At 38.0% G+C, this 14801-nt stretch overlaps 1 protein-coding gene across 1 annotated transcript in view; it reads left to right on the forward strand.

The window, feature by feature from the left end:
* The first annotated feature begins 5768 nt into the window (after positions 1–5768).
* The window catches only part of LOC125999386 (coatomer subunit delta-like), a 38191-nt gene continuing 29158 nt past the window's right edge, over positions 5769–14801 (forward strand). The window contains 1 exon segment of the mRNA XM_049767442.1: positions 5769–5910. Coding sequence (XP_049623399.1) covers positions 5769–5910 — 142 coding nt within the window.

The raw sequence follows: 14801 nt of genomic DNA on the forward strand, positions 1-14801 counted from the left end.
CATAATTTTGGGTACATAGTCAGGAAAATTGCCAATAAGAATATGTATTTGGATTAAAGGAGGAGAGCTATAGGTAGTTATGAGTTATGAATGCAACATCCCAGATAGTTGAGTGACACAAGTGCAAATCTCATGCACAAAAGTGTCTGTAGTATTTTCATTAGATACTGACCCCAGTGAAAATACATTAGAATGAGAAGGCGAGGAATGTTGATTAAAAATATAAAATATAAAATCTACATATTGAGTGAGGCTGCCCTAGGCACCCTGCTTCTAACACCTCAGGTGGACTGATCTGATGGAGAAGGGTAGTATCAGCAGAGAAATAATTCACAAATAGTCAGTTAAAGATTCATCCGAGTAAGCTTGCTTTTATTCCATGGCATTTCTCTATCATATGCTATTGCTTTGTTTCTCTGCTAAGCTTTCTGTCCCCCGTCTGCTTTTTGCTGCTTCTGCTTTCGCCTCCCCCCCAGCCAGACTCTTTTTATTCTTTATTTAAAACAGCTTCCCTATACCAGGTGTGGGTGGGCCTGATCATCCAGGTGGGATTAACATCTCAAAAAGAAGAGGTTGGGAAGCAGGAAGTTAGGGGGAAGGGTTACAGAGGGAAATAGAAGATAGAGTTAGGGATAAAATGAAAACCTATATCACAAATTCCTTTGGGAGTGATTTTAAGCATTATTTTAAAGAAGTGGAAAACAATGAATCTGAAAAGTGCCATAATCTGATTTAGCTTTTAAATATTATTATTTTAAAATAAGAGTATAAAGGTAAATTAATACAATGTAAATCAACGCAAAAATAACTAACAGGAAGAAAAATACCTAATCTCCAAAATAAGTAGTTTTCATATATTCTCACGATGATTCTAATATTATGACACAAGTTATTATCTCTGAAGCTCAGAGAATGTTATTCTGTTTGCAAAAGATTGAAAATCTCATCGATAATGATCGATGAGTTCAAAATGTCTGGAATAGGAACCCATGAGTAGCCTTTACCAAGATCATATTATCTTGTACTTCAAACTTAATTTGGTCCTTTAGCATGAAATGAGACACAAACTTAATAGGGTGTGACAACTGACAAGAAAATTAAATTGATGCAAATTAAAACTTTAACAATAACACTATATGAGCTAAATCCTTTGTACTCTTGACACTGAATTTATAATAACTTCTTTTGAAATCCACTAGAATAAAGGGTAATTACAGAACTATTAACCAAGAATGATAAAATGTCTTAAGCAGAAAAACAGGAGAGGAGGGGGCCCCAGACATACAATCATCTAATTTTTGATAAAGGCGCAAGAAATCCTAAATGGAGCAAGGAAAGCCTCTTAAACAAGTGACATTGACACAATTGGTTAGCCACTTGCAAAAAAAATATGAACTCAGACCCCCAGCTAATACCATGAACGAAAGTAAAATCCAAATGGATTACAGACCTTGATATCAGACCTGAAATCACAAGGTATATAGAACAACACATAGTAAAATACTCCATGACATTGAGAAAAAAGGTATCTTTAAGGAGGAAACAGCACTCTCCAAACAAGTGGAAGCAGAGATAAACAGATGGGAATATATTAAGCTGCACCTCAAAGAAAATAATGCCCAGGATACCCACTCAGTGGAAGAAACTATTCACCCAATACCCATCAGATAAGGGGCTAATCTCCAAAATATACAAGGCACTGACAGAACTTTACAAGAAAAAACATCCAATACCATCAAAAATGGGGAGAAAAAATGAACAGACACTTTGTCAAAGAAGAAATATAAATGGCCAAAAGGCACATGGAAAAAAAGAATCATAAAAATGTGGTATCTATAAACAATGGAATACTACATAGCAGTTAGAAATGATACAATCACAGACTTTGCAGCAATGTGGATGGATCTAGAAAATATTATGTTAAATGAAGTAAGTCAGAAGCTGAAAGATAAACACAAAATGATAGCACTATTCTGAAATACCTAGAATATACACCAGATATACAGGCAAGACTACATGATCTAATAACAGGGTTTAACAGGGTAGAAACCCCAAACACTGTAACTATCAACATATTGTTGGATATGTCAACATATCCAACACAAGTGGAAGAGGAACAACACATAGCCTCGACTACACTCTATACTATAAAGAAACCAGCAACAGAAGAAACAACAGTGCAGAGAGTACAGGTATGTAATCAGCCTTTTATTGCAAAGGCCCACAATAATATCGTTGGGATCTTATACAAGATTACAGGTAAAGAATACGATGGGAAGTCACTCACCCCAATGGAAGCATTTCATAACAATATGTTTTAATGCCTTAATCTTACTATATCTAAAATAACCTCTCAGCTTGTCTGTCCACAGGGGTTTCTGGAAACATAGGGTGGACAACCTAATGTGACATCTCGTGAACAGTCACACTAGATGTCACACACAGCTCGCATTATGAAAAGGTCTTGATAAAACACTTTAACATACCATTTATCTCTAGGTTATACCCTCTTTTAGGACCTGAAGCATGTGATCAGCCAGACCACGGAAGCAGCAACTATGACCCACAGAATTATATTACAGGGCCTATTTACCGAACACGTTCAAGCAGACTAACATTCCCTTGCTCTATTTTCTTCTCACTATTTTTTATTTTTCCCCTTCTCTTCTCCTACCTTTCCCCCCTCATTATCACCAATTCAACCAATGTTAAATAAAAACCACACTGTTACCTCATCTTTAGGAAAGGAAAGTTATTATATAAGGTGTTGAGGACAATAATGCATAGGGTAAATACCTACATAGATAGGCCTCACTAACACATTGTTTAGTACTCGTGATGCGAAACTTACATGTATCCAAAATTGATCTATTAGTTTCTTTTTTCTTACATGTACCATATTTACCTATCTTACTATACTCAGCTTATTTCTTGCTCCTCCCTCCTCTTTTTCTTAAGTTATACCTAAGCGAATTACTATATGTTTATATGTGGGAATGAGCACACAGAGATAGGACTTCACCTTGAGAGCCAAACCTAAATTGTAAACAACCCATACATATAGCACCTCCAATACACTATCTCGTCTCCCCCTTCAGAAATCTATCACTTCACCCCCCAATCCCAACCCGATCTCCCACCTTATTAAAACTTATTAAAACCCTCAGCTCTTAATCCATTAGGCATCAAGACCGACCTCCTACGCCAATGAGCCAGTACCCAGCAACCGAGCGAAGGGACACCCAGCCAGACCCACACATTGTCCACAGCAAGAAAATACAACAAACACCCCTGCTGATTCATGCTATTAGGCCCTCCTCATCACCTTTCCCTAACGAGGACAAAATGATAAGACAAAATCAGAAGACTTGTCACCCCCTGATATGTGCAAAAGCCAAGATCTCTATCTACAGATGACTTACTGTGACAACCATGACTGAGCACAGCGCATCCTGGGACCAATAAAAAAAAGCCCTAGTCTAGGTTTTGGTCTACGATCTGTACAACAACCAAGATCTTTAATTCCAGAGGTCTGTCTGAGACAATTAGAACTGAATGAATCTTCTGTAAACATAATGAAAGACTCTATACCAGGCTCCATACTAGGATCAGTGCAATGACCAAGACCACCAACTACAGAAAATGGATTAAAACGACAGTGAAGAAACAGAACTTCGAGAAAAACAAAGAAGGACTTCATCATAAGCTTCATTCCCTGACCTGTGCAGATACCAAGGTCTCTAGATACAGAGGTCTGATTTTATCACCCATGACAGAGCAGAAGTCTTACATACATCACAAAGGCACTGAGGGGAGAGTCTATATGTATTCCCATGACAGTATGCTTCAAGGGGGGAGAAACCCTGTATCTCTTAGGCCAAGGGAATTCCCATTCTAATGTTCCTAATATTTACTGTGCCTATGCAGGGAAAAAAACACAAAATAATCTTTTGTATTTATTTATCTATTTAATTATTTATTTCTTTAATTTCTTTGTTTTGGTTTGGATATTGAAGTTGTCTCCAATTTTATTTTTGGCTTTCCGTCTTGCACTCTGTTATGGATTTATTTCAGGATCATGGTTATTACGTGGTGCTTGTCTTTATTGCTGTCATGCTCACTGAATATTTTATTAGATATTTACTTTTGTATTGTGATGTCTCACTTCCTTTTTCACTTTCCTCTCTCAAACTGAGATTAAGAGCTTCTAAAAGGACTCTACCCATTTTTGGCTTATTCGATTTTTACCTCATTTTTATTGCTTTTCTTTTCTTCAAACAAAGCCACATAACCTGAACTATCTAATCCCGCCTCTCAAATAGAGAGGGAGATGGTGGAGGCTAGCAGGTCCAGAAAGTTGTATGATCACTAAGTAGTAAGCTAGACACAGAGGGGACCACTTGTACTGGCAGCCTGGGGGATGAGGGTGGAGGATATGGGATGCAGGATGGGATGGGGGTGGAGGGAGGACAAATTTGGGGATGAAAATTCCTCTGATTCAATGTTAATATCAACCTAAAACAATATTGTGAAAGATATGTATGCTGCTTTGGTCAAAATAAAATAAATAAATAAATAAATAAATAAATAAAATATGAATTTAAAAATAGGTTCCACATTACTAATCAGTAGGGAGATGCAAATCAAAACAACTATGAGGTATCATCTCACGCCATAGATATTGGCACACATCACAAATAATGAGAACAAGGAGTGCTGGTGGGAATGCGGAGACAAAGTAACTCTTATTCACTGCTGGTGGGAATGCCATCTAGTCTAACCTTTATGAAAAACAATATGGAGATTCCTCCAAAAGCTGGAAATTGAGCTCCCATATGATTCAGCTTTACCACTCCTAGGGATATACCCTAGGAACACAAAAATACAATAGGAAAATCCCTTCCTCACACAAATATTCATTGCTGTGCTACTCACATTAGCCAGACTTTGAAAACAACCAAGATGCCCTTCAACAGATGAGTGGCTAAAGAAACTGTGGTACATATACACAATGGAATATTATGCAGCCATCAGGAGAGATGAAGTCATGAAATTTTCCTATACATGGATGTACATGGAATCTATTATGCTGAGTAAAATAAGTCAGAGGGAGAGAGAGATGCAGAATAGTCTCCCTTATCTATGGATTTTAAGAAAAATAAAAGATATTCTTGCAATAATTTTCAGAGACAAACGAGAGAAGGGCTGGAAGTTCCAGCTCACTACATGAAGCTCACCACAAAGAGTGGTGAGTGCAGTTAGAGAAATAACTACAGTGAGAACTATCATAACAATGTGAATAAATGAGAGATATAGAAAGCATGTCTAGAGTACAGGCTGGGATGGGGTGGGGAGGAGGGAGATTTGGAACATTGGTGATGGGAATGTTGCACTGGTGATGGGTGGTGATCTTTACATGACTGAAACCCAAGTACAATCACATTTGTAATCAAGGTGTTTAAATAAAGATATTTATTAAAAATAATAAAAAGAAAGGCGGAAACCAATATCGTAAAATAGAAAAATGTGTCTATCATGTGAAATTATAGCAAATTTAAACCAAAACTTGGCTCAAACTACATTGAAATCAATCTGGCATCTGTATTAATAGAGCTTCCATAGTAAGGACAAAATGACAGCATTCATGGAGATATGATATACTCATAATTAGAAAAATCCTCACTATTCAAAAATCACAACCAATTTAAATTTTAATAAAGGTAAATATTTAGGGAAAGGTCATAATGGAAGTTTCTCTCCACTCCATCATGGGGGAGAATTGGGGAACACGCATCATAAGCAACACCGAGACTGCAAATTATCCATACAAAATTGAAGAGATAAAGCAGGTTCAGGAAATTTCCACCACAAGCCCTCTGAAATCAAGCAAAGATACCAGCAGGCAGACAGGTTAGCTGTGGAACCAAAACCACAAGCAGTTTCTCTGACCTGTATTCTTTATTGTGAAGAGAGTGTCCTCCCCATGGGTGAAGAACAGGTAGAATAGGGGACCAATCCAGAGGTACAGAATTCTAGTCCATGAGTGACAAGCAAAAACAAGGAAGAATTATCCTGAATATAGTGAAAACAAGTTACTCTAACAAAGGTAAAGGTCAATATTATTAACAATATTTGTTTCATATGATTTCCTACAGACCTAATATGGGATCTAAAATGGCTCAGTGGCAAAAATAACATGCCTTACAAGAATGAGGCTGTATGTTCAATCCTCAATGCTACCTAAATATACAGTGGTATTGAAACATACGTGTGCTATTCTGAGCACTGCAGTCAGGTATGTGGGTACAGCATAACTAAAGAAGTGCATATTCCATTAAGGTCATGTATAGCCATTGCAAATAGAGTTGTGTGACCCCAGTCAATGCCATCATTGTGCACAAGTATCACAAACCAGGACATATGACCTCTGGCCATCCCCCAAACAATAGCACATTATATTCTGGGAGCAGGAATAATGTTGTGATAGGTATTCAGCAACTCAATACTATCATCTTAAACTTACAGTGCTGGAATGAGAGACCTCTAAGTGTAAAGTAAAAAAAAAAAAGGAATTGAGGTACTGGAGCAATACAGTACAGTGAGTAGATTGCATGCATTGCACATGGATGAAGCAGGTTCAATCCCAAGTACTCAATATGATCTCTCAAGCCTGACACAGCACCAGGAGTACCACATGGTGTGGACCCTAAGTAAAAATAAATATTGCCACACCCGGCAGTGCTCAGGGGTTACTCCTGGCTATCTGCTCAGAAATAGCTCCTGGCAGACATGGGGGAACATATGGGACTCCAGGATTCAAACCAACCACCTTATGTCCTGGATCGGCTGCTTGCAAGACAAATGCCACTGTGCTATTTGGCCCCATAAAAATAAATATTTTTAAAAAATACATAAAATGGTAAAATGTCTATCAGAAACACCAGGCAGGGAGGTGACTCCTTTGTCTGTGAAGGGGTCAGCACTGCTTTGAGATTGGCGACTGGGAGAAGCTGAGGGGACCTGTCGGCTTTGCGTGTTTCTCTTCTCTGATCTCCTGAAGCTCTCCTGAGAGGGTCAGGAAGGGAGCAAAAAACTGTCTTCTGGAGCCGCTCAGGCTGAAAGACCAAGAAAGATGGAATGAGTAAAAACCGGCTATTAGGGGTGCCAGACAGAGAGGGACTTCTTTGTTTGTGAAGGAATCAGCCACGCTGTGAGATTGGTGAGTGGGAGAAGCTGAGGAGACCTGTCGGCTTTGCGTGTTTCTCTGCTCTGGTCTCCTGAAGCTCTATAAAAATCCAGGAAGGGCCCCAAAAATCTGTTTCCTAGAGGTTCCAGAAAACATGGCCACTCTTCTTTACTTCATGGCCACACGCTCTTTTTTAACTAATGAACCCCACCACAATGCACAGAAAAATATCACACTACAAGTGTGACAATGGGAAAACCTCACAAGCAAATGCCATGCACAGAGAAAGATGATAGGTCTGATAACCAAAAAATTACCAACCAACTGATTATCTTCTCAGATAAGGAGTTTAGAATAGAAATATGGATGATCCTCATGGAAATCAAAGAAAACATAGCTCCAGCTGAAGAGAACAAAAAGACAGAAATCAGAAAATTCCAAACTAAAATAACAGATCTGAAAAACACGGCAGCTGAACTAAAAAAAGTCAATGGAAAACCTCTCCAACAGGGTAACAGCAGCTGAGAACAGAATCAGTGAACTTGAAGATGTAATGCAGAACAAATTCGTAAGGAGAAGAGACTGAAAAAGAACCTTAAGGAAAACAATCAGACAATGGAAAACTTACTCAGGAAATGTGAAATATAAAAATAAAAGACTATGATAAACTCAACAGAAACAACATAAGAATCATTGCAGTCCCAGAGGTCCAGGAATGAGATCCCCAGGAAGAATAAATAGTCAAAGACATAATCACAGAGAAACTCCCAGAGTTAAAGACTGCATGCAATCAAATCCTGCATGCCCAAAGAGTACCAACTATAAGAGACCCAAAGAAAAACACGCCAAGACACATCCTAGCTACAATGATGAATCCCACAGAAAGAGATAGAATATTGAATGCAGAAAGAACAAAAAAAAGAAATTACATTCAAAGGAGCATCCTTAAGATTTACAGCAGACATGTCACAAGAAACTCTCGGGCCAGAAGATAGAGGTGGGAGATTGACAAGACTGAATGAAATGGATGTTTCACCTAGAATACTGCACCCAGCCTGACACAAGTTCAGGTTTTAAGGAAGAATAAAAATTATCACGGATAAGCAACAGTTCAGAAATTTCACAGATGCAAAACCAGCCTTAAAGGAAAAAACTTGAAAGGTTTAATTTAAGACAAGAGTGACCAACAGACATGTCAAACATATATACAAAGATGGCATCAAATCCTATGAAAATCATCTTCCTTAATGTCAATGGACTAAATACACCAATTAAGAGAAACAGACTCTGAGAACTTCAAGGGAAGTCTTTCCTGCGCCTGTCTGTTTCTTGAATACCTGAAACTCTCCTCAGAGGCCTAGGGAGCACACCCCCAAAAAAACTGCACTCTGAGTCTGCCCAGCAAGTGAGTGAGTAAAGTCTGGCTGTGGGGGTCTCCAACCAATAAGCTGAGCCATCTGGCCTGTGGAAGCTCCGCCCTGCTGTGACTTTGATCATTCTGAGGACTTCAAGCGAAATCTTTCCTGTGCCTGTCTGTGTTTCTTGAATACCTGAAGCTCTCCTCAGAGGCCTAGGGAGAGAATCCAAAAAAAAAACCTGTCAACTAGAGGCAGCAGAAGAGCACAGCCGCTCTGCTTTGCTTCCGGGTGCGCACTCTTTCTAATCAATGAACCCAACCACAACACACAGGAAAAAACACACTACAAGCGTGACAATGGGGAAATCTCACAGGCAAACACCATACACAGAGAATTAAGACGATAGCTCGGATGACCTAAAAAATTCCAACCATTTGATTAACCTCTCGGATAAGGAACTTAAAATAGAAATATGGGAGATGTTTGTAGAACTCAAAGAAAGCATAGATTGATCTGAACAGAACACAAAGACAGAAATCAGAAAATTCCAAACTGAAATAACAGATCTGAAAAACACGGTAGCTCAATTGAAAACTTCAGTGGATGGCCTTTCCAGCAGGGAAACAGCAGCTGAGGAGAGAATTGGCTTACTAGAGGATGAGATGCATAAAAACTCAACATAGCAGAAGAAATTGGAAAAGAAGCTTAAGAGAAATGATCAGGCAATGGAAAAAGTACTCAAGGAATATGAACAGATGAAAATAGAAGTCTTTGATAAACTCAACAGAAACAACATAAGAATCATTGGAGTTCCAGAGACCCAGGTAGGAGATCTCCAGGAAGAATCAAATGTCAAAGACATCATCAAAGAGATACTTCCAGACTTAAAGACTACATGCAATCAAATCCTGCATGCCCGAAGAGTGCCAACTAAAAGAGACCCGAAGAAAAAACTCAAGACACATCCTCATTACAATGACAAATCCCACAGATAGAGATAGAATACTGAAAGCAGCAAGATCAAAAAGGGAAATTACATTCAAAGGAGCATCCCTAAGACTTACCGCAGACATGTCACAAGAAACTCTCAAGGCCAGAAGACAGTGGTGGGATATTATGACAAGACTGAATGAAATGAATGCCTCACCGAAAATAGTGCACCCAGCCCGAATCACGTTCAGGTTTGAAGAAAGGATACACAGCTTCATGGATATACAACAGCTTAGAAACTTCACAGATGAAAAACCAGCCTTAAAGGAAGAACAGAAAGGTCTACTTTAAGACAAGAGAGACCAACAAACACAGCAAACATTTACAAAGATGACATTAAATCCTATGACAATCATCTCCCTCAATGTCAATGGACGAAATTCACCAAAAAAGACACAGAGTGGCAAAATGGGTCAAAATAATTAATTCAACATTCTTATGCCTACAAGAAACGCACATGAAGAGTCAGAACAAACATAGACTCAAAGTCAAAGGCTGGAGGAAAATCATCCAAGCAAACAACACCCTTAAAACAGCTGGGCAGGCCATGTTAATATCTGATGACACCAACTTTATACTCAGAAAAGTGGTAAGGGAAAAAATGGACACTATATACTAATCATGGGATAGGTGCAACAGGAAGAAATCAGACTATTAAACATATATGCACCCATTGAGAGACCAGCAAATTATCTAATAGAATTACTGACAAATCTGAAAGAATTTGTCAATAATAACAGAATAATTGTGGGAGACCTCAACATGGCCCTATCAAAACTTGATAGGTCAACCAGACTGAAACCAAACAAAATCATGCTACCCTGAAAAGAGTAATGAAAAAAGGACTAATAGATATATATAGGACACTCCATCCCAAAAAAAAAAAAACCTGGATACACATTCTTCTCCAATGTACATGGGTCATTCTCCAGGATAGACTACATGCTGACACATAAAACATACCTCCATAAAATCAATAAGATAGAAATCATGCAGGCTACCTTTGCTGACCACAAGGCTTTGAAATTAGATGTGAATTACAAAGGCACACACAAGAAAACTTTAACATTTGGAAATTAAACAGCCTGCTACTTAACAAACAGTGAGTCCGAGATGAAATCAAAGAGGAAATCAAAAGTTTCCTGGAAACAAATGATAATAAAGACATAAACTGCCAGAATCTATGGGACACAGCAAAAGCGGTCCTGAGAGGAAAATTTGTAGCTTTTCAAACACACATCAAGAAGGAAGAAGGGTCATCCCGGAATAACTTAATAACACAGTCACAAAATTAGAAAATGACCAAAAAAGGAACAAAAATAGGGAGACAGAAGGAAATAACAAAGCCGAAAGCAGAAATCAATGACGTGTAAAACCAAAAATCAATCCGAAAGATCAACGAAAGCAGAAGTTGGTTCTTTGAAAAAATAAAAAGATTGATAGATCATTAGCAAAACTCACAAAGGAAGAGAAAGAGAGAAACCTTATAACCTGTATTAGAAATGAAAAGGGGGAGATCACGACAGATATTTCAGAGATCCAAAGGATAATCAGATACTACTTTGAGAAATTTTCTGCTACTAAACATGAGAACTTAGAAGAAATGTAAAAATTCTTGGACACTTATAACCTTCCACAGTTAAATAAGGAGGATGTAGCATATCTAAACACCACCATCACTATTGAGGAAATTGAAACTGTAATCAAACATCTGCCCAAAAAGAAAAACCCAGGCCCAAATGGATTTCCTAATGAATTCTTTCAAATATTTCAAGAGGAGCTACTACCAATCCTAGCTAGGCTCTTCCACAAAATTTAAAAAGTGGGAGCACTCTCAAACAGCTTTTTTGAAGCCAACATCACCTTGATACCAAAACCAGACAGAAATGCTGCCAAAAAAGAAAATTACAGACCAATATTCCTGATGAATGCTGATGCAATGATCCTCAACAAAATCCTGGCAAATAGGATCCAATGCATCATCAAGAAGATTATACACTACAACCAAGTAGCTTTCGTCCCAGGAATGCAAGGATGGTTTAACATTCGTAAATCTACCAACATCATATACAACATCAACAACAAGAAAAATAAAAATCACATGATCATATCAATAGATGAAGAGAAAGCATTTGATAAGGTCCAACACCCATTCTTGATAAAAAAAAGAAACTCTCATCCATATGGGAATGAAAGGAACCTTTCTCAATCTAGTTGAAGCAATCTACCACAAGCCAATGGCAAATATTATCCTCAAAGGAGAAAAACTAAAGCCTTTCCTCTAAATTTTGGTACAGGACAAGGCTATCCGCTCTCACCACTCCTCCTCAACATAATACTGGAAGTGCTTGCTATAGAGATCAGGCAAGAAAAAGATATCAAGGGAATCTGATAGGAAAGAAAAAGTCAAGCTCTCATTGATTGCAGATGACATGATACTCTACATAGAAAACCCTAGACTCTACCAAAAAGCTTCTAGAAACAATAGACTCATATAGCAAGGTGGCAGGCTACAAAATCAACCTACAGAAATCAATGGCCTTTTTATACACCAATAATGATAGGGAAAAGATGAACGTCAAGAAAGCAATCCCATTCACATTAGTGCCACATAAACTCAAATACGTTGAAGTCAACTTGACCAAAGACGTGAAGGACCTATACAAAAAAAAACCTATAAATTCCTGCTCCAAGAAATATGAGAGTACATTCAGAAATGGAAACACATACCATGCTCATGGATTGGCAGGATTAACATCATTAAAATGGCAATACACACCAAAGCACCATACAGATTTAATATGATCCCCTTAAAAATACACATGACATTCTTCAAAGAAGTGGATCAAACACTTATGAAGTTTATCTGGAAAAATAAGCACCCTCGAATAGCTAAAGCACTCCTAGGGAAAAGGAAAATGGGAGGTATTACTTTCCCCAACTTTAAACTGTACTACAAAGCAATAGTTATCAAAACAGTGTAGTATTGGAATAAGGACAGACCCACAGATCAGTGAAATATGCTTGAGTTCTCAGACAATGTACCCCAGACATACAATCTCCTAATTTTTGACAAAGGAACAAGAAATTCTAAGTGGAGCTGGGAAAATCTTTTCAACAAGTGGTGCTGGTAGAATTGGTTAGCCATTAGCAAAAATGAGAAATTAGAACCCCAGTTAACATCATGTATGAAGGTAAAATTCAAATGGATTAAAGACCTTGATATCAGACCTGATACCATAAGGTATATATATCACGTCAGTAAATCACTCCATGACATTGAGACTAAAGGCATTTTCAAGGAGGAATCTGCACTTTCCAAACAAATGGAAGCAGAGATCAACAGATGGGAACATTAAGCTGAAAAGTTTCTGCACCTCAAAAGAAATATTGCCCAGGATACAAGAGCCACCCACCATGTGGGAGAAACTATTCACCCAACACCCATCAGTTAAGGGGCTAATATCCAAAATAAACAGGGCACTGACAGAACTTGACAAGAAAAAACCATCTAATCCCATCAAAAAATGGGGAGAAGAAATGAACAGACACTTTGATAAAAAAGAAAGACAAATGGCCAAAAGAGCATGAAAAAATGCTCCACATCACTAATCATCAGAGAGATGCAAATCAAAATAACGATGAGATACCATTTCACACCACAGAGATTGGCATACATCACAAAGAATGAGAACAATCAGTGCTGGCGGGGATGTGGAGAGAAAGGAACTCTTATCCACTGCTAGTGGGAATGCCATCTAGTCCAACCTCTATGGAAAACGATATGGAGATTCCTCCAAAATCTGGATATTGAGCTCCCATTTGACCCAGCTATTCCACTCCTAGGGATATACCCTAAGGACACAAGAATATAACACAAAAATACCTTCATCACACCTATATTTATTGCAGCACTATTCACAATAGACAGGCTCTGAAAACAGCCAAGATGCCCTTCAACAATGAATGGCTAAAGAAACCGTGGTACATATACACAATGGAATATTATGCAGCAATCAGGAAAGATGAAGTCATGAAATTTTTCTATACATAGATGTACATGGAATCTATCATACTGAATGAAATAAGTCAGAGGGAGAGAGAGATGCAGAATAGTCTCACTCATCTATGCGTTTTAAGAAAAATGAAAGTTATTTTTGCAACAATTCTCAGAGACAATAAGTGGAGGGCTGGAACTTCCAGCTTACTCCATGAAGCTCACCACAAAGAGTGGTGATTGCAGTTATAGAAATAACTACACTGAGAACTACCATAGTCATGTGAATGAATGAGGACCTGGAAAGCCTGTATAGAGTACAAGTGGGGGTGGGGTGGAATGGAGTTAGATTTGGGACATTGGTGGTAGAAATGTTGCACTGGTAAGGGGGATGTTCTTTACATGACTGAAACCTAATCACAATCATATTTGTAATCAAGATGTTTAAAGAAAGAAAATATATAAAATGAAGATTGATGGCACCATTAAAAAAAGAGATGCAGAGTGGTGAAATGGATAAAAAAAATGAACCCAACCTTCTGCTGCCTACAAGAAACACACCTGAATACTCAGAACAAACATAGACTCATATTACTCAAATCAAAGGCTGAAAGAAAATCATCCAAGCCAACAACACCATTAAAAAAGCTGGGTGGCCATATTAATATCTAATGACACAAACATTAGACTCAGAAAAGTTGTAAGGGCAAAGATGGACACTTTGTACTATTATAGGGACATGTGCAACAGGAAGAAATCACACTACTAAACATATACGCACCAATCAGAGACCAGAAAAATATTTAATACAATTATTGACCAATTTGAAAGAGGACATTAATAATAACACAATAATTGTGGGACACCTCAACACGGACCTGTTAACACTGATATGTCAACTAGACGGAACCAACAAAAATATACTAGCCCTGAAAAGAGAAATAAAAGAAAAAGGTCTAGTAGACATATAGGACACTCCATCCCCAGAAACCTGGATATACATTTGTCTCCAATATGCATGGGTCATTCTCTAGGATAGATCACATATTGGAACATAAAACATACCTCCATAAAATCAAGAGGATAGAAGTTTTGCAGGCTTCCTTTGCTGACCTCAAGGCTCTGAAGTTAGATCTGAACTACAAAAGGACACAGAAGAAAAACTTTAACATCTGGAAATTAAACAGTCTGCTACTGAACAATCAGTGGGTCCGAGATAAAATCGAAGTGGAAATCAAAACTTTCCTGGAAACAAATGACAATGAAGACA

The sequence above is a fragment of the Suncus etruscus genome, chromosome X (genome assembly GCF_024139225.1).
Source record: "Suncus etruscus isolate mSunEtr1 chromosome X, mSunEtr1.pri.cur, whole genome shotgun sequence".
NCBI lineage: Eukaryota > Metazoa > Chordata > Mammalia > Eulipotyphla > Soricidae > Suncus > Suncus etruscus.